At 41.6% G+C, this 19,603-nt stretch overlaps 1 protein-coding gene across 3 annotated transcripts in view; it reads right to left on the bottom strand.

The window, feature by feature from the left end:
• The window catches only part of SFMBT2 (Scm like with four mbt domains 2), a 221,244-nt gene that overhangs the window by 184,263 nt on the left and 17,378 nt on the right, over positions 1 to 19,603 (bottom strand). For 2 of the 3 annotated variants that reach the window (XM_081297166.1, XM_081297168.1), the window contains exon 2: positions 5,543 to 5,694. In XM_081297166.1, coding sequence (XP_081153292.1) covers positions 5,543 to 5,642 — 100 coding nt within the window. In that variant the 5' untranslated portion in view covers positions 5,643 to 5,694. Of the gene's footprint in view, positions 1 to 5,542; positions 5,695 to 9,297; positions 9,415 to 19,603 lie in introns of all 3 variants that reach the window. The other variant, XM_081297167.1, reaches the window with a different exon arrangement.

Here is a 19,603-nt window from a genome sequence, read left to right as displayed (position 1 = left end):
CAGATGTGCCACATCTGGGACCACAGGACTTACTGGGTTAAGAGGCCTTCCCCTCATTCTTCTGCCTGTACTAGGCCTCAGAAGCCTCCACCACCACCTCTACCCATTTCTCTGGTCTGTGGGACCCTCCAAGGCCAACCTGTCACCATGTTGGGGAGCATTAAAACATTTCACAACCAGATGACCCGATGCAGTAAGCAGGAGGCAGCAGCCACTGCAGGAGAAGCCAGGGGAGAGTCTGGAACCTGCTTATGAGGAAGAAGAGGAGGATCTGGAAAAAGATGCTGGGACTCAGCAGGGGAGTCTGGCATTGCAGGTCCTGAATACAACAGCTGTGGAAAAGGGAAGGGGCTCTCCTGCTGGGCGGGCCAGCTCCTTCACATCAGGAACACTCACAGGGCAGTGGAGCTGCAGGTCCTGGCCACCGCCTACCCTGGAATCCGAAAGAGGCCTGGTGAACCTCAACAGGGTCTCAGGCCAAGAGTGGGTGATTTCACCACTTCAGATCAGGGGGTGCCAAGGCTGGTTTCTCCCTTCACCTTTGAGACCATTTGTCGCAGTGTTTTAGCCTTCATACCATTCTAGTCTATGCTTCTTCGTATTTTACCAAAAATATGTTTCCACCAAATTTTAATTTATTGCAAACTCCATTTCCAGTCCCTCCTCAGGTAGCCAGCTGTGTGCTCCTTGGTGCTTGCTGGTTCATTCAGTCAAGCTGCCCAGGAGGTCAGACAGTCCACTGTGTCTCCCCAGCAGCCAGGGAGGCAGTAAGCTCGGCCACTCTGCTGGCCTAGGGAAAACACTTTGTCAAATACCCTGAAAGTCAGACCTAGAATGGGACTTTAAAAATAAAAACCTTACACCCAGCACTGGTAACCTTAACCATGCTGTTTGAATAATAAAAGCCACATACAAAATTTAGGGTTAGTCATAATAGGGCCTTTAAAAAACTGTCCCACATAACCCTGAGGCCAGGGCTCCCCAAGCAGCTGATTCTCCAAAGACATTTCAATGAGCAATAGATAAACACACACCGTGTTTATGAGGAGAGGTCTCATAAACCCAGAGCAAATATTTACAGCTGATCCATAAACCTCTTAAACCCATAAACATTTTATCGGAAACTCTGACAATCTCCCTCCGCCATAAATGAACCAGCAGGGAGGCACTTCCCATGATGTCATGAAAACTGTCTATGAAAAGCCACTAAGAAAATTTCACAATTAAAGAGAAAAAGCAGGCACATTCATTAGTGGTGATCCAGAGTTCTAGAAAACAGAAAACTATTTGTGGGACCAGAATATTCCATAATGAACATAAAAAGCCACATTAAAAGCAGGAGAACAAGTGACCTTGGGATGCAAAACGCAAATAGCCCACACGTCTTTTTCTTAGGTGGTAAAATCTTGGGTTTGAACAATTTTACACTCTGAAATGAGGCTGACTTCACAAGGCTGAGTACTGACTGAAGCCTATAACCACCACCCAATGAAGAAACTGAGAGCTGGCACCTTCAGAATGAACAGAACCTTACTGAGGACCTTCTTGGGTGGGGTGTGTGTGTGTGTGTGTGTGTGTGTGTGTGTGTGTGTGGTTTTTTTTTTAATGTGGAGAGAGACAGGAAGAAGACATTAAATCTCTTTTAATTCAAACACAACAGCCAGTTCATTTCATACTACATAAGGTGTACAGAGTAGTGCAGCTGTGAGCAACTGTAGGAACCAAGGCCCCCTGCACTCCAGGAGGGACAGTCATCAGAATGCAAAGGTCCTTGTGGCTATCTCAGATGGCCACAGTTTATCTAGGAGGGAAGAAAGCAAAAATCCTCTTCCCTGGGGAAAGCAGAAACTCTTCAAAAGAGCAACTCTTTAGGAGACAGGGAACAATACTGCCAGGTCACAGACCTGGACCTCAGCATGGCAGTCCTGGCTTTCTCTGAGAATGCTGACTTCTTTTCTTCCCAAACACAAGAGCCTGTGGCTCTGCAGTTAGTATATTCCCAGCACCAAGGAGAAAACAAGACGGAGGTAAGCCCTCCAGTGCCCATCCTTCTGCTCTGAGGCTTGCCAAGTCTAAATATGCAGCCCACTTCATCCACAGACTCCACCAGGAAATTACACTTACCAGGCCTACAAAAATATGTCAGGGAATGTATTTATCACTATGTCAGCATATTGTTCTGCTTGCTGCTAGAGCAGCCACCAAAGTCGCCTAGAGTTCCCACGATCAGGTTTCCGGTGCACTTTGCTCCTCCTACACCCAGGAGGAGGCTGTCCATCCTATCTGCTGGGAATGCCTGCAGTTCCTGGGATATTTCATCTACCTGTGCTTATTCCAGAGACATAATATGTGTCCCTGGGAGGAGAAGCAATTTTATATTGTGCCTATTGCATTTGTAGGACCTGGGTATCCGTTACTGATCCCAACCAGGATTTGAATTTTCCTTAGGAAAAAAAGTCAAAATTCTTTTTTTTGTTTGTTTGTTTAAAAAATGTCAGTTCAATGACAGCTGGGTGCAGACTGTGGGGAATTGAGCAACAGAAAAAAAAAAAAACCTGCTGAATAACCAGGTTAGGTCTTTCATTCTTTGACCCCACACTTTCCTCAGAGAAGGTTGCAGTCACTTAAGTGCAGTCACTTGCTAGGAAGATGAAGCCCTGTGTCATACAACACAGGGAGAGGACACAAGGAGGAGTGGAAAAAAGAACCAGGAAGAATGTGGGCTATGCCTTGTCCCATGGGAGTGGGGAGCGGATTCCTGATTTATCTCTGCACAGAAAGCACAAGCCTACCCCACCAGCACCTCAGAACACCAACTCCACAGCCTGAGGATGCCTGAGGATGCCTGAGATGAAATCCTGCTTCCAACCACCACCTGAGGCTTCACCTGGACCAGTTTCCTCATCTGGGAACTGTGGACAGTCAATGCAGCCACTCCACTGCATGTCAAAGGAGTAAGTGAACTAACACACACACAAAATGTTGAGTGTCTGCCTTATGGTCTGAAGGCAAGCTCACAAGGGATCGCCCCTCATTCCAAGACCATGTGGAACCCATGGAAGAATTCTGTCCTTCTCTTCTCTTGGAACAGCTAGCCCACAAATCTCATCTGAAAATTCTTCTCAGGGATAGACCCTAAGCACTAAGACTATCCCCAGTGGGCCCCAGAATCAAATATCCCCACAACTGATTCTAGAATTGACAATATTTTATGTATGAACAGGTTGGCAAAAAATAATAATAATAAAAACACATGGGGCTGAAGGTATAGCTCACTGACAGAGAGCTTGATTGCCTAGCATGTGCAAGGCCCCAGGTTCAATCCTCAGTGCCACAAAAACTAAATAAATAACTTGAAGACTTATACTTGACTCTGTTGTTCATGATTTAAATGCTCAAAACTAGATTTGAATTTCTAGAATGAATTCAGCCTCTGCACTCTACAAAGTTTCAGACCCTGGTTTTAAATTTATAGCACCATTTAAAAGGTCTCCTTACCATGATCATACAAGTAAGTGCACATAGAAACTCCAAAAACAAGTGACAGATTAGCCACACTGAGGGGCAACGGGAGTATTTGGTCAATTTCTGAAATATGTAATGATCATTTACAATTATTTAGAAATGCTGTTTCTATTAAACATATGAGCATCTTGTATGTTTTAGGTCATCCACCACACAAGAGCAAGCAACAAATTGGGAAGTAAGTATATATGACAGGCCTCCGGCCTGGAACCCCCTGGCCAATGATTCCATCCTTGCTCTAGACTTTCCATAGTTGGAACCATCCTCAAGGAAATGTCAGTACAAACAATTTTCTGACAGCAGATTATCATTGATGAGGTTCAGAATCTGCTCAGGCAAGAGAGAGTACGGAGAGATATTGAAGTTGCATGAAAATGAAAAGCCAATACATAGTTGGCTTTTAAACTGTTTTGAAAGCACACCACTGTCAATCGTTCAGCAACACGTGATATGTGCAGATGATATACTAAGAAAAAACAACGAAAGCTCAGGAATTCCAAGAATGGAAAATAACCTCACTCGGAAAATGTGAGACTTTTAAAAGGCACAAATGGCTAGGCACAGTGGCAACGCCTGTATATCCCAGTGGCTCAGGAGGCAGGAGGATCGCAAGTTCAAAGCCAGCTTCAGCAATTTAGCAAGGCGCTAAGCAACTCATCCAGGCTCTGTCTCTAAATAAAATACAAAATATGAGTGGGGATGTGTCTCGGTGATTGAGTGCCCCTGAGTTCAATCCCTGGTACCCCCACCCTGAAAAAAGGCACAAGTATATTTCAACAAAAGTAGAATAATTAGGATGAACTGTGGGGCCTGCCCTCTGAGAAGAAAACCTCCACATTTACACTGGGAACAAGGATTCAACTTTACCTGTAGAAGTTTTCTTACTCACATATTAAATAAAGAGGGCAACGGAGCTGACTTGGAAACAGACACTAGTATCTTTCATCCTGCCAAGGCATCCCCCTTATTTCAGGGGCCTCCAGGTTTTTTTCCAGGTAAAGATACAATTTGAGAAACTTAATTTAATAAATTCAATGACACCAAGCAATCTGTCATTTTGTCATTGACTTGTCCAATCAAACTGTGAAGACAAACTTCTTTAGGCAAATGGTCAAATCTCCCACTGAGTTGATGAGCAACATTATTTATGTGAATTCACCACGGAAGGTGTTTATGAGTCACAGGGCTGAGCTGTCCATGGTTAATTTGCTGCTATGTATAAATAAAGTATCCTTTTCAAATAAGCCCTTTAGTGTGTAAGTACTTAGAAACAGACACATTTCTAAATCCACTAGTTAAATATTAAAATCCAATCAGAGGCTGTTTGGGGGTGGGGGTGTTAGTTTTTTGCTTTTTATCAGATTTCTTAAAGAAGGTAACACTGCCACAGAAAAAGCATATGATGGGAATTTCTTTCCCATCACATACTGCAGCCTCAGGGATGCGCTCAACCTTCAGAGAGCCCTGTGTCTGGGCAGATCGGGTTCTCCTGTCCCTCTATGGCTCGGGAACAGAATTCTATTTCCCAGCCTGCCTTCCTGGGGCACAAACATGGGACTAACTTCTAGTCGAAGGGTTCTGAGTAAAAGTGGTATCTGTCCCTTCTGAGCTAGAGCAATGAACTGCTGGCTCAAGATGCACACGCTCCACATGCCTCCATTGTGGCCAACCCTGGGTGTACTGCCACCCTGCGCACAAGGACTGGGTGGAACACTGCACCAGGATGTCTGCCAGAGACGGCGTCATGATTTAGGAACACTAGTGGCTGAAACCACTGAGATTAAGAAGGGGACATCACCCCCCTCCTGCCAGCCCGTTCTGCCTAGTACAGTTGAATTCACCTTCACCCCAAGTTTAACTTCAAAGCTGCTGCATCCTTAGGAACAGGAAGGCAAACCCCAGGAACAGGCAGAATTGTGGGCTCTAGAAATGCTGCCCCCATTGTTTCCAGAACATTTGGGGAAGATATTGGTCAAGAAACCAAAAGCCAGAAGGATGAAACAAGCAAAAGTCTTACCTGAATCAAGATCTCCGCTGCCATTAGCTGAGCCAACGTGCTTTTCCGGGGGGGAAGATGAAGGGTCCTGCATGCTGGAAACTGGCACACTGCTCTCCATGCCTGGTGAGTAAGTGTCCTCTTCCCTTAGTTCATTCTGCAGTGAGAATTATCTAAGAGCAACCAAAAACAAAAACAAAAAAAAAAAAATCAGAGCACTTTAATTACATTAATTACATTGACTTGTTTCTAAGCTTTCCAAAAGTCTTATAATCCCATCAGAGTTGCTACCAACTTGCAACACTAGGATGCAATGTCATCTTGATAACAGAAAACACCAGGAATGCAGACTAATGAGTGCATCCCTACCAAGCCAACAACAAAGGTCAGAGCATAGCAAAGCCATCAGTTTTCTAGAGGTCATACTAATAGGGACACATTTTCACCAACAAACAGAACCCACATTTCAGTCCCCAGTCCACCATGGTTACTCTCCACTGCCCTCTTGATACTGTGAAGCAGGAGATGCCCCTCACCGCAGCATCCCATGTGTGGGTCCCACAAAACAATGTCTTCACTCATGTGTCATAAGTGCTCGGCCACCAAAACCAGTTCTGGTACCAACATTTGCAAACAGTGTGCTTTCTGCCAATCAGAAATGGGGACAAGTGGTTCCCTGTAATGGCACTGCCATTCCTCACTTGCATTCTGATATGACTGGCAGAAAAACAGAGAAAGTCATAGCCAGTTCCCACAGAATCCTACAGTCTAGCTCATTTATGTTGCGGCCTAGGAGACTCCAGGAGCTGTCCCTACCAAGGAGCATCCCAGCCTGACTGGTGGTTAGACACAACCACGTGGGATTTTATAGCTTTTATTTTTCAATGTTCTCTATCATCTCTCCTGTACATAAAATCTTAAATCAGAAAAAAGGCAAGAACAAATGAAAAAAAAAAAAAGAACATAGTATAAGGCATCTTTAAGAACGCCACACCCTTCTTAAGGCACAGACACACACACACACACAAACACACACACACACACACACACACACATATCTTTGGTGCTATTTAGTTTACTTTCCTAGAAAATATTTTGAGGATGTATCAAAATCAAAAGTTCATAAGAGGGTTCATCATTTGGTGGCATGGCAAGTAAAAAGGTGAAAATTGCTGCCAGGAAGAGACTAGAATACTAGGAACCCAACCCTGGGATTTAGTTGCTTGCATGTTTAACTATCCACCCACTGCATATAACCTACTACACCAATCCAAGCATCTTCATTCTACAGAGGTAAGTTCATAATCACTCCAATGGAAGGTCAATCAAAGACATAGGGCACCTGTGAACAACCACACCCTCTGTGCATGGGGGCTGGCCATATTTTATCACTCTGAGATGAAGTCGGCATCAATAATATGTACCCCAACTTAAATTAGGGCTATCCAGGAAATGTGAGAGTATGGGTTAAAAGCAGAGCCTCAGGTGCAAAATGACTCCTTTGGCTTGCTTCAAAACCACCTGCAATAGGTAAACACCAAGCCTAGGACCCACTGATACCACAGTGGCACCATGTGGGAGAAAGCAAGCTGGGACAGTCTTTGTCTCAGCTCTCTGGGAGCTTGTACTAAAATAGGGCCAAAAACTATAGTCTACACAGAAAAGACCTGAACCCTAATGGAAACTGGGTTTGCTGCTTAGTAAATCAAAAACTAAAGTTAACTCCCACGAATCTACAGACAAGCTCAATTTCTGAAAGATTACATAGAAACATCACTAAATACAGGAACCTACTGAATGTTGAATATGGATGGGTTCTGAGATTATTTAAAAGAGAGGACACTGGAAAACAAGTCATTTATTCTTGAGACTGGCTCACTTCACCCTCTGGATATTGGCTTCCTAACATGACCCACACAAAGGTGGAGAGAACAGCGTACTGTCCCAGGAGCTTTCCTTCAAGACTCATCACGACAGGGACACACGCATCTATAGACAGCGACCCCCTCTTCCACAAAAATGAACCCATCTGAGCTGGACACAGTAGCACATGTCTATAATCCCAGTGGCTGGGGAGACTGAGACAGGAGGATTGCAAAGTTCAAAGCCAGTCTCAGCAACTTAGCAAGGCCCTAAGCATCTCAGAAAGACCCTGTCTCAAAATGAACTTTTTTAAAAAAAGGGCTGGGGATGTGACTCAGTGGTAAAGCATCTCTGGGTTCAAATGCCCCCCAGAAAAAATTGAACCCACTTGAGAAGCAGGTACAGAGGGCAAACATTACCTAACACCAAATGTCAGTGCTTAAACCATCATGGAGGAGCCCATGTGCTACACCTTGTTTCAGATGCTTCCAGAGATCTCCTTCCATATGTCTGCACACGGCAGACCACTAGGGGAACAAGGGCTGCCAGGGGTACTCACAAGCTCTTATGTCCTGCCTGAATTTCACAGTGGGTGGCAGTTCCTACCAGTTTATCCCTATTGCCACTGACAATTAGGGAGCAGTCACTGATGAAATCTACAAAGCACTTATCCTCCACATAAGCTGTCACCAGCCAAGAATTGCCCATGGGCTGGGGATGCAACTCAGAGGCAGAGCACTTGCCTGGCATGTGCAATGTCCTGGGTTCCATCCCCAGCACCACAAAATTAATTAATTAATTAATAATTACCTCCGGACAAGCAAGTGCTGGTAATAAACAACATGTGTGCCTTTAATAAAGCATCTTATAGGTGCTGACACCACCTGGCTACCAGGACGGACATGATAGCAGTAGGCTGTTAGTTCCCAGGTCCAAGAAGAAAACCCAAGTCACTCGGAGTGGGCAGAGGGAAGGGGGGATATACTGAAGTAGAACAGAAAATCAGAGAGGAAAATGCCCAGAGCAACTAATGATAAGAGGAAAAGAAAAAGTCAAGTAGGAGCCTAGGCTTAAGAGACTCAGAGAGTAGAAGATTCTAAACATAGGGCAAACAGTGTAGCAGGTCCTCCTAAAACATCCACAGGACTGTGTGGGCAAGCAGCATTCGTGCCATTCCCTCCAAATACTTGCTGCTCCCCTATCAATGACAGGCACCATTCCAGGCACAAGAAGACACACAGAACCAAACACACACAATAAAACAAAAACCCTGCCCTGGTGGATGTCTCATCGTAATTGAAAGAAAATGCCAATAAATGTTCTTAAAATTAGTAAATTATATGGTCTGTTGGAAGGTAGTCAGAACTATAGGAAAATATAAGGCAGGAAAGGGGACCAACCAAAGGACCCGGATCATGCAGATGGCTGTCAGGCAGAACCTCAGGAAGTGATGCTCGAACAAAAGCTACGGGGTGAGAACAGAGAAGTGGTTGAGCCCAGATGAGAAAAGTGCTTTCCAAAATAAGGACAGAAGCTGCAGGCCCTTCTGCAGGCAGGGGCAGTCACTGCAGGATGTCACTGCAGGGAGGGAGAGGATCCCATCTGTCTTGGAAGAATCACTCCTTCTCCAACAGCCACGTGCAAGACAGACAGGGCAAGGCTAGAAGGATCAGAGGAAGCTAGGAAGTGCAGGCCAGGATTCAGACAGGGAGAAGAAAACACATGCAAGAAGCATCTGGACAGTATCATCAACAGAACGTGATGGAGGGCTGGGGATGTAGCTCAAGCGGTAGCGCGCTTGCCTGGCATGCGTGCGGCCAGGGTTCGATCCTCAGCACCACATACAAAGATGTTGTGTCCGCCGAAAACTAAAAAATAAATATTAAAAATTCGGAAAAAAAAATAATACTTACCTCAAAAAAAAAAGAACGTGATGGAAACAAGCCTCACAGACAACTCAGTCTCTTCCCAGCATGCAGCCACCGTCGCGGGAATAAATGACTTCACTTTCCACAGCCAGCTCTCAGTAGCTAATGGAACCATGGAAATAGGTAATTCCGGAGGAAACATATTAAATATGAGAATGACAAACCACTTCACAGAAATTTCTATTTACTCTCCTTTTTTGTAAATCCATTTACTTTAAATGTGATATGGTGGGGGCAAGTCTTACTGGTGACAATTGTTCCCTTAAGCTTTGAAAATAAAAACAGGGTAAAGATCATTGGTAAAGCCTTTGACTAGCATGCATGAGGGCCTGGATTGGATCCCCAGTGTTGGGAGAAGAAACACACATACATACATACATACACACACACACACACACACACACACACCCCTAAACATGATATTTTAAAGAGCAAATCCTTTTCCTAACAACATACCCCAAAAAGGCTACTTTCATTTTTTAAAGGCTATTTTTAAAAGATGTACATTTCCTTTTGATTGTGTGTGTGCTTGTGTGTGGTGCTGGGGATTCACATGTTCTACACAAACACTCTACCAGCAAGCTACACCCAGGCCACCTATTAATTCATAAAATATACTACTGTGACCTCAAGACCAAAAGTAAATGTGTTTACTAATTAAAGCAGGATTTTTTTTTCCAAAGGCACACAGAGAAGGTTCAGAAGGATGGACTTCTAAAGGGCAGCTTCCTGCTTGGACACACAGTTGTGTAAACTGTACTACAACTGGCTCCTCTTGTCTCCAAGGCTGGTGAACAACAGAATTACAGCATCAGAACTTCTTACGAAAGTCACCTGGCCGAGTGAAACGAAGGGTACGCTTGAGAGCAAGGAGTCCCATGGCCACTACCTCGCTGTGTGACATAAACAAATTGCTTAGCCTCTCTTTTCCTCAAATTCCTTACCAGTTAAATAAGGAGGCTTGCTTAGACTCAATCAAAGGAATTTTTTAAATCTAAAATGCCTACAAGGTCTTGCTAGCACTCACTGTATATTTTCTCCATCAGAACCATTTATCTGAACCAAATTTCATAGAGTAAGACTTCTCCCCTCTCCATGCTAGCCTGCCTCCTTCTTTCACCTGCGGAATGTTTACAGAACACAAGTAATTTTTAGCAAAGACTAAGCAAAGCCTTGTTAGGAAGGAAAGGAGTGAGGAAGAATATTCAATGGATATTACTCTAAAATTAATCAGAAATTTTAGGGCTCTTATCACCTCTTAGCTTTCTATAACTGCATAGTTCAGTATGGGAACCACTAGCCACATGTAGTGACAAGCCACATGAAATTTAGCTAGTACAGTTAGTATCTGAATTTTCATCTTAATGAATTTAAGTCTAAATAGCCATATGTGGCCAGTGTCTGCTGCACTGGTTGGTCCAGCTGCACCCTATATTGATGAGCCATATTTGAGAGATGGTGACATGTCCTTAAGAACCATCAAGTTTTTACTCTCTTAAAATCTTTTAATTTTACTTAAGTCAACGTGGTCAGAAGAGAACATAGGAACTTAAAAACTGAACACACTTCCAAAGAAAATGTAGTTTCCCCCCAAATATTCCACAAATGATTTGTGGCAAATTTCCTAGCATAATAGGCTTCTATTCCATGGGCTGTCCTTTTCTATCCACACAAGTTCAGGGGATTTGGAAGAATCTTAAAAGCTAAGTTGTGTGTGTTATACTAAGACTATTTCCTTTTCCCATTCATTTGTAAATTCAAGAAGAACAGTCCACCTGGAAAATGTCATTAGGCACAAAATTTTTCTGGAAGGGGGTGGGGGAGTCTATAAACATAACTATTAATAAATCAGTTGAGCATCAATGGCTTCTATGACACTTATGAAAAAAGAGGAAAAAAAAGTTTGCTAGAGTCTTTATGACTCCTTGATGATCCAACCCTTTATCCACCTGCGTCTACCAGATACTACTGAGAGGTCACCTGGGACCTAAAGTAAGACACTGATTCAAACGCACCTAATCCATCATTTTAAATAGAACTCAGGGGTGACAATACAAACACCACACAGAAAGCCACCTGAATGAATGGCAGAGTGAAATCTCACATCACTCTTAAAAGAACAAGTGGCATTCCACTTCCACTCAGAGGCTTTCTTGATATCCACCCAGGTGGCTGTAAAAGTTGCTTATTTTGGCAAACGGCAGGGCACACTTCAGACTTTTTTAACAATGTTCACTTTTTCCTTCCTATAAAAGAGACAGCCTTGAAAGATATTCTGGGAACCTAAATTATACAAAGAAGTAAATTAAAATCACTCGGAACCCTAACAACCAGGAAAGTCACTTTTACAGCTATGATACCTCCTGATCATTTCTCTGTGCATAATTTCTGTCAGTTCTCATAGCACTTTAGAATTCTAGATCTTTTCTTTGGGGTATGGGGATTTGAATCCAGGAACACTTAACACTGAGCTACATCCCCAGATCTTTTTATTTTTTTATTTTGAGATGGGGTATTGCTAAGTTGCTTAGAGCCTAAGTTGCTAAGGCTGACCTCAAACTTGTGTCCTCCTGCCTCAGCCTCCTAAGTCACTGAGATTACAGGCAGGCGCACCATGTCCAGCTCTAATCCATTTTTCATCTAGCGTTACATAGAAAGCATTTCCTCATATTATCACAGTTCTTGGACAACAGGCCTTGAAATGGGGGTATAATTTTTATTATGAGTAAAATAAGTCTATTTGCCAGGCCTCTACTACTGACCATTACATGGTTTTGGTTTTGGTTTTAGTGGAGGCAGGTTAGTTTTCACCATTATCAACAGTACTGTGCTCGTTCTCCTTAGCCACAAATCCTATATCTTTGATGTTTCCTTAATATGAAATCCCAGGGAGATCCAACATGGCGGCAGGCGCAGAGAGATCAAGTCTCTGACCTCTTCAGCTGCGCAGGCATAGGGAGTCGTAAACCGTCTAGATGCTGCTTGCTCAGGATCACTAGGCAATGCTGAGCTGACGTGGATCAGAGACGAACAGTCTGGGCCTCTCAGAACACACACCAAGCCCGGATCAGCTGCATTCAAGCTCCCATTCGCCTGCTTCTCACAGAAAAACTGCTATGACTCAGCACTAAACGATCCCTCTGAAACAACTGGTCGGCCCTTCTGAACCTACGGAGGTTAATGCCAACTGAGCCTTCATAGGCAGTGGCCACAGGATTGAAACGGGGCTTGGGAGAGCCAGTCAGGACCCACCCGTTGCATTGGTCACCCGACAAAGGACACGAACTGTCACCATTTGCATGGGATACCACCATGGCAGAGAACTGACGTCACCAGAATGCAGCGGAGGAGATAACTTCATTGAAACCAGCGGCGACAGGTGTGTAATCCCCTAGCCTTCCCTCTCCACACATCTGGGAAACCTTAAGGGCCCCTCCCAGCTCTCCCGTGAGCGCGATAGACAGACGGAGGGAATCAGGAATGGCGCGGAACTCCCGGCTACCGCTCCCACCAGTGCTGACAACTGAGGTCTCTTGCACCAGCTACCGGGGACGTGGCTACTGGAGGGCAAGCAAAATTCGCTGAGGGTTCTCAGCCCCAAGCTCTGAAGGAATGGCAAACAGGGAGAGTGTGCCCAGGCGTTCATGAAAATAGGGCTCCCGGGAGCAGCAGACCTGGCGTGTAGCCAGTATTGTGATGAGCGTCACGAGTGAGCAGGGCCTGGCTTGAGGAAAAGTGGGGAAGTGACTAGACACAAGAGAAGGCCCTAGGCAGTCAGGATGGGAGACTCGCCCAGTCTGGGAGGAGGAGCTGCTGCACAGTGATTGGTTCCCACGTATTGAGAGGAGAAGCTTCGCCCGGTGGGCACAGCTCCACCTACTGGAAAAGAAGTTAATCAAACTCTAAGACTGCATTTATTAATTTCTTTTTTTTTTTTAATTCAGGGTTTTTTTTCATTTTCATTTTTTTGTTGTTTTTTAAATTCTTTTTTTTATTATTATTTTTTAATTTTTATTTTTATTTTTTTATTATTTTTTTAATTTTTTTTCTTTTTTTATTCTATTTTTTTTTCTTTTGTATTTTCATTTCTTTTCAATTTCCTTATTCCCCCTTCCTTGAATTCTACCTGCTTACTCTCATTCTCTTTAGTGACTTCTTCCCTTGCCTTCCTAATACCTTTCCTCCCAAGCATCAAATAAATTTATAGGAGTAAACAGTAACTCCGCAGTCAAACAGAACAAGAAGTAACATGAGTACCATGAAAAAGCAAGGAAGAAAAGGAGTACAAACAATGCAGGACAGCCTAAATATTCAGGAGAACCTAGAGTCATCAGAAAAATGGTCATATAAAGAACTCAAGGAACACCTTAGACAGATGGAATGGAACCTTAAAGAGGATACAAGACAGCAAATTCAAACAATGAAAGAACACATTGAAAATGAATTACATAAAGAGATAAAAGAAGAAATTAAGCATCTTTATCAGGAGATATAGAGATTATAAAAAAAATCGAACAATAATTCTAGAAATGAAGGAAACTATAAACCAAATTAAAACCTCAAATGAGAGTATCACTAACAGAGTGAAGCAAGTAGAAGCCAGAACGTCAGATAATGAAGACAAAATATATCATCTTGAAAAGAGTCTAGCCAACTCAGAAAGGCTGGTAAAAAATCACGAGAAAAACATCCAAGAGATATGGGATAATATAAAAAAAAAACAAACTTAAGAGTCATCGGGATAGAGGAAGGTATAGAGGTTCAAACCATGGAAATGAGCAACCTGCTGAATGAAATAATTATAGAAAACTTTCCAGAAATAAACAAGGAAGCAGATATACAAATTGTAGATGCATACAGGACACCGAGCATACAAAATCACAGTAGACCAAGGCCAAGACACATTGTTATGAAGATATCCAATATACAGAAAAAAGAGAATATATTAAAAGCTACAAGAGAAAGGAGGCAGATTACATTCAGGGGTAAACCAATAAGAATAACAACGGCTTTTTCATCACTCATGCTGAAAGCGAGAAGATCCTGGAACAACATATTTCAAACACTGAAAGACAATGGATGCCAACAAAGAATTTTGTATCCAGCAAAATTAAGCTTCAGGTACAACAATGAAATAAAAATCTTTCATGATAAACAAAAGTTAAAAGAATTTGCAGCCAGAAAACCAGCATTTCAAAGCATCTTGAGCAAAACACTACACGAGGAAGAAATGAAAAACAATAACCAAAACCATCAATGGGAAGTGCCTCAGTAAAGACAGAGGGTGGGGGGAAAGCTAATCATGGAGAAACAAACTAAATTAAAAAAAAGATAAATAATCAAACATGGCTGCAAGTACAAACCATGTATCAATAGTAACTCTAAACGTTAATGGCTTAAACTCTCCAATAAAGCGACATAGGCTGGTAACATGGATTAAAAGAACAAATCCAACAATATGCTACCTCCAGGAGACACATCTGATTGGAAAAGACATACACAGGCTGAAGGTGAAAGGTTGGGAAAAAATATACCACGCACATGGTCCTCATAAGCAAGCAGGGGTGGCCATCCTCATAACGAATACAATCGACTTCAAGACTAAGTTAATCAAAAGGGATAAAGAAGGACATTATATACTGTTAAAAGGAACCATTCACCAACAAGACATAACAATTATCAATATTTATGCACCAAATAATGGTGCTGCTACATTCATAAAACAAATTCTCCTCAAGTTCGAGAATCAAATAGACCACAACACAATAATTACGGGTGAATTCAACACACCTCTCTCACCATTGGACAGATCCTCCAAACAAAAGTTGAATAAAGAAACTATAGAACTCAATATCACAATTAATAACCTAGACTTAACTTACATATATAGAATATATCAACCATCATCAAGTGGATATACTTTTTTCTCAGCAGCACATGGATCCTTCTCAAAAATAGACCATATATTATGCCATAGGGCAACCCTCAGTAAATATAAAGGGGTTGAGATAATACCATGCATCTTATCTGATCATAATAGAATGAAACTGGAAATCAATGATAAAAGAAGGAAGGAAAAATCCTACATCACATGGAGAATGAACAATATGTTACTGAATGATCAATGGGCTACAGAAAACATAAAGGAGGAAATAAAAAAATTCTTAGAGATAAATGAAAATACAGACACAACATATCGGAATCTATGGGACACAAAGCAGTTTTAAGACGGAAATTCATCGCCTGGAGGTCATTCCTCAAAAAAAGAAAAAACCAACAAATAAATGAGCTCACACTTCATCTCAAAGCCCTAGAAAAGGAAGAGCAAAACAATAGCAAATGTAGCAGAAGGCAAGAAATAATTAAAATCACAGCGGAAATCAATGAAATTGAAACAAAAGAAACTATTGAAAAAATTAACAAAACTAAAAGTTGGTTCTTCGAAAAAATAAATAAGATCAACAGACCCTTAGCCATGCTAACGAAGAGAAAAAGAGAGAGAACTCAAATTACTAACATACGGGATGAAAATGGCAATATCACAACAGATGCTACATAAATACAGAAGATAATTAGGAATTATTTTGAAAACTTATATTCCAATAAAATAGAAGATAGTGAAGACATCGATAAATTTCTTAAGTCATATGATTTGCCCAGACTGAGTCAGGAGGATACACACAATTTGAACAGACCAATATCAATGGATGAAATAGAAGAAGCAATCAAAAGACTACCAACCAAGAAAAGCCCAGGACCGGATGGGTATGCAGCAGAGTTTTACAAAACCTTTAAAGAAGAATTAATACCAATACTTTTCAAGTTATTTCAGGAAATAGAAAAAGAGGGAGCTCTTCCAAATTCATTCTATGAGGCCAACATCACCCTGATTCCAAAACCAGACAAAGACACCTCAAAGAAAGAAAACTACAGACCAATATCTCTAATGAACCTAGATGCAAAAATCCTCAATAAAATTCTGGCGAATCTGATACAAAAACACATCAAAAAAATTGTGCACCTTAGGCTGGGGATGTGGCTCAAGTGGTACCGCGCTCGCCTCGCATGCGTGCGGCCCGGGTTCGATCCTCAGCACCACATACAAACAAAGATGTGTGTCCGCCGAAAACTAAAAAATAATAAATAAATAAATAAATAAATATTTTTAAAAAATTGTGCACCTTGATCAAGTAGGATTCATCCCTGGGATGCAAGGATGGTTCAATATATGGAAATCAATAAATGTTATTCACCACATCAATGGACTTAAAGATAAGAACCATATGATCATCTCAATAGACGCAGTAAAAGCATTCGACAAAGTACACCATCCCTTTATGTTCAAAACTCTCGAAAAAATAGGGATAACAGGAACTTACCTCAACATTGTAAAAGCTATCTATGCTAAGCCTCAGGCTAGCATTATTCTGAGTGGAGAAAAATTGAAGGCATTCCCTCTAAAATCTGGAACAAGACAGGGATGCCCTCTATCACCACTTCTATTCAATATAGTTCTTGAAACACTGGCCAGAGCAATTAGACAGATGAAAGAAATTAAAGGCATAAAAATAGGACAAGAAGATCTTAAATTATCACTATTTGCAGATGACATGATTCTATACCTAGAAGACCCAAAAGGGTCTACAAAAAAACTACTAGAACTAATAAATGAATTCAGCAAAGTGGCAGGATATAAAATCAACACGCATAAATCAAAGGCATTTCTGTATATCAGCGACAAAACTTCTGAAATGGAAATGAGGAAAAACACCCCATTCACAATATCCTCAAAAAAAAATAAAATACTTGGGAATCAACCTAACAAAAGAGGTGAAAGATTTATACAAAACTACAGAACTCTAAAGAGAGAAATAGAAGAAGATCTTAGAAGATGGAAAAATATACCCTGTTCATGGATAGGCAGAACTAACATTATCAAAATGGTGATATTACCAAAAGTTCTCTATAGGTTTAATGCAATGTCAATCAAAATCCCGGGCTGGGGATGTGGCTCAAGCGGTAGCGCACTCGCCTGGCATGCGTGCGGCCCGGGTTCGATCCTCAGCACCACATACCAACAAGGATGTTGTGTCCGCTGAGAACTAAAAAATAAATATTAAAAAAAATTCTCTCTCTCTCTCTCTCTCTCTCTCTCTCTCTCTCCTCTCTTACTCTCTTTAAAAAAAATAAAATAAAAATCCCAATGGCATTTCTTGTAGAAATAGATAAAGCAATCATGAAATTCATATGGAAAAATAAAAGACCCAGAATAGCAAAAGCAACTCTAAGCAGGAAGTGTGAATCAGGCGGTATATCGATACCAGATTTCAAACTATATTACAGAGCAATAGTAACAAAAACAGCATGGTACTGGTACCAAAACAGGCGGGTGGACCAATGGTACAGAATAGAGGACACAGAGACTAATCCACAAAGTTACAACTATCTTATATTTGATAAAGGGGCTAAAAGCATGCAATGGAGGAAGGATAGCATCTTCAACAAATGGTGCTGGGAAAACTGGAAATCCATATGCAACAAAATGAAACTGAATCCCCTCCTCTCGCCATGCACAAAAGTTAACTCAAAATGGATCAAGGAGCTTGATATCAAATCAGAGACTCTGCATCTGATAGAAGAAAAAGTTGGCTCCGATCTACATATTGTGGGGTAGGGCTCCAAATTCCTTAATAGGACACCCATAGCACAAGAGTTAATAACAAGAATCAACAAATGGTACTTAATTAAACTAAAAAGTTTTTTCTCAGCAAAAGAAACAATAAGAGAGGTAAACAGGGAGCCTACATCTTGGGAACAAATTTTTACTCCTCCCACTTCAGATAGAGCCCTAATATCCAGAGTATACAAAGAACTCAAAAAATTAAACAATAAGATAACAAATAACCCAATCAACAAATGGGCCAAGGACCTGAACAGACACTTCTCAGAGGAGGACATACAATCAATCAACAAGTACATGAAGAAATGCTCACCGTCTCTAGCAGTCAGAGAAATGCAAATCAAAACCACCCTAAGATACCATCTCACTCCAGTAAGATTGGCAGCCATTATGAAGTCAAACAACAACAAGTGCTGGCGAGGATGTGGGGAAAAGGGTACTCTTGTACATTGCTGGTGGGACTGCAAATTGGTGAGGCCAATTTGGAAAGCAGTATGGAGATTCCTGGGAAAGCTGGGAATGGAACCACCATTTGACCCAGCTATTGCCCTTCTCGGACTATTCCCTGAAGACCTTAAAAGAGCATACTACAGGGATACTGCCACATCAATGTTCATAGCAGCACAATTCACAATAGCTAGACTGTGGAACCAACCCAGATGCCCTTCAATAGATGAATGGATTAAAAAAATGTGGCATTTATACACCATGGAATATTACGCAGCACTAAAAAATGACAAAATCACGGAATTTGCAGTGAAATGGATGGCACTAGAGCAGATTATGCTAAGTGAAGCTAGCCAATCCCTAAAAAACAAATGCCAAATGTCTTCTTTGATATAATGAGAGCAACTAAGAACAGAACAGGGAGGAAAAGCAGGAGGAAAAGATTAACATTAAACAGAGACATGAGGTGGGAGGGAAAGGGAGAGAAAAGGGAAATTGCATGGAAATGAAGGGAGACCCTCATTGTTGTACAAAATTACATATAGGATGTTGTGAGGGGAATGGGAAAAAAAACAAGGGGAGAAATGAATTACAGTAGATGGGGTAGAGAGAGAAGATGGGAGGGGAGGGGAGGGGGGATAGTAGAGGATAACAAAGGTAGCAGAATACAACAGTTACTAATATGGCATTATGTAAAAATGTGGATGTGTAACCGATGTGATTCTGCAATCTGTATTTGGGGTAAAAATGGGAGTTCATAACCCACTTGAATCTAATGTATGAAATATGATATGTCAAGAGCTTTGTAATGTTGTGAACAACCAATAAAAAAAAATATGAAATCCCAGAAGCTGGATATAGGATCACAACAGGGAGCTGCAGTCAAGCCTTATGGCATATCCAGTGAGAAAGAGATGTCTACATCCAGTCTCTGCCCAGATTAAAAGATTATCTTTTAATCTGATATTTAAATGACAGCACCCTGACACTGCAATGTCAGATTACATGGTACCTCCTCACTCACCTCTGTGCTGTATTTTAACTTGAGGTATATTTTACAGATTTTTATGAGTTATAGATATTTCATCTCACAAAACTATTGTCATCATTTCTCCAATTTGCCCTGGAGTGGTCTCTTTTGACACAGAATGTTAGGTGTAGTTT

The sequence above is a fragment of the Spermophilus citellus genome (assembly GCF_964194105.1).
Source record: "Spermophilus citellus genome assembly, chromosome: 6".
Classification (NCBI taxonomy): domain Eukaryota; kingdom Metazoa; phylum Chordata; class Mammalia; order Rodentia; family Sciuridae; genus Spermophilus; species Spermophilus citellus.
The sequence above is the reverse complement of the archived record's forward strand: the minus strand, read 5'-3'. Positions and strand labels throughout refer to the sequence as shown.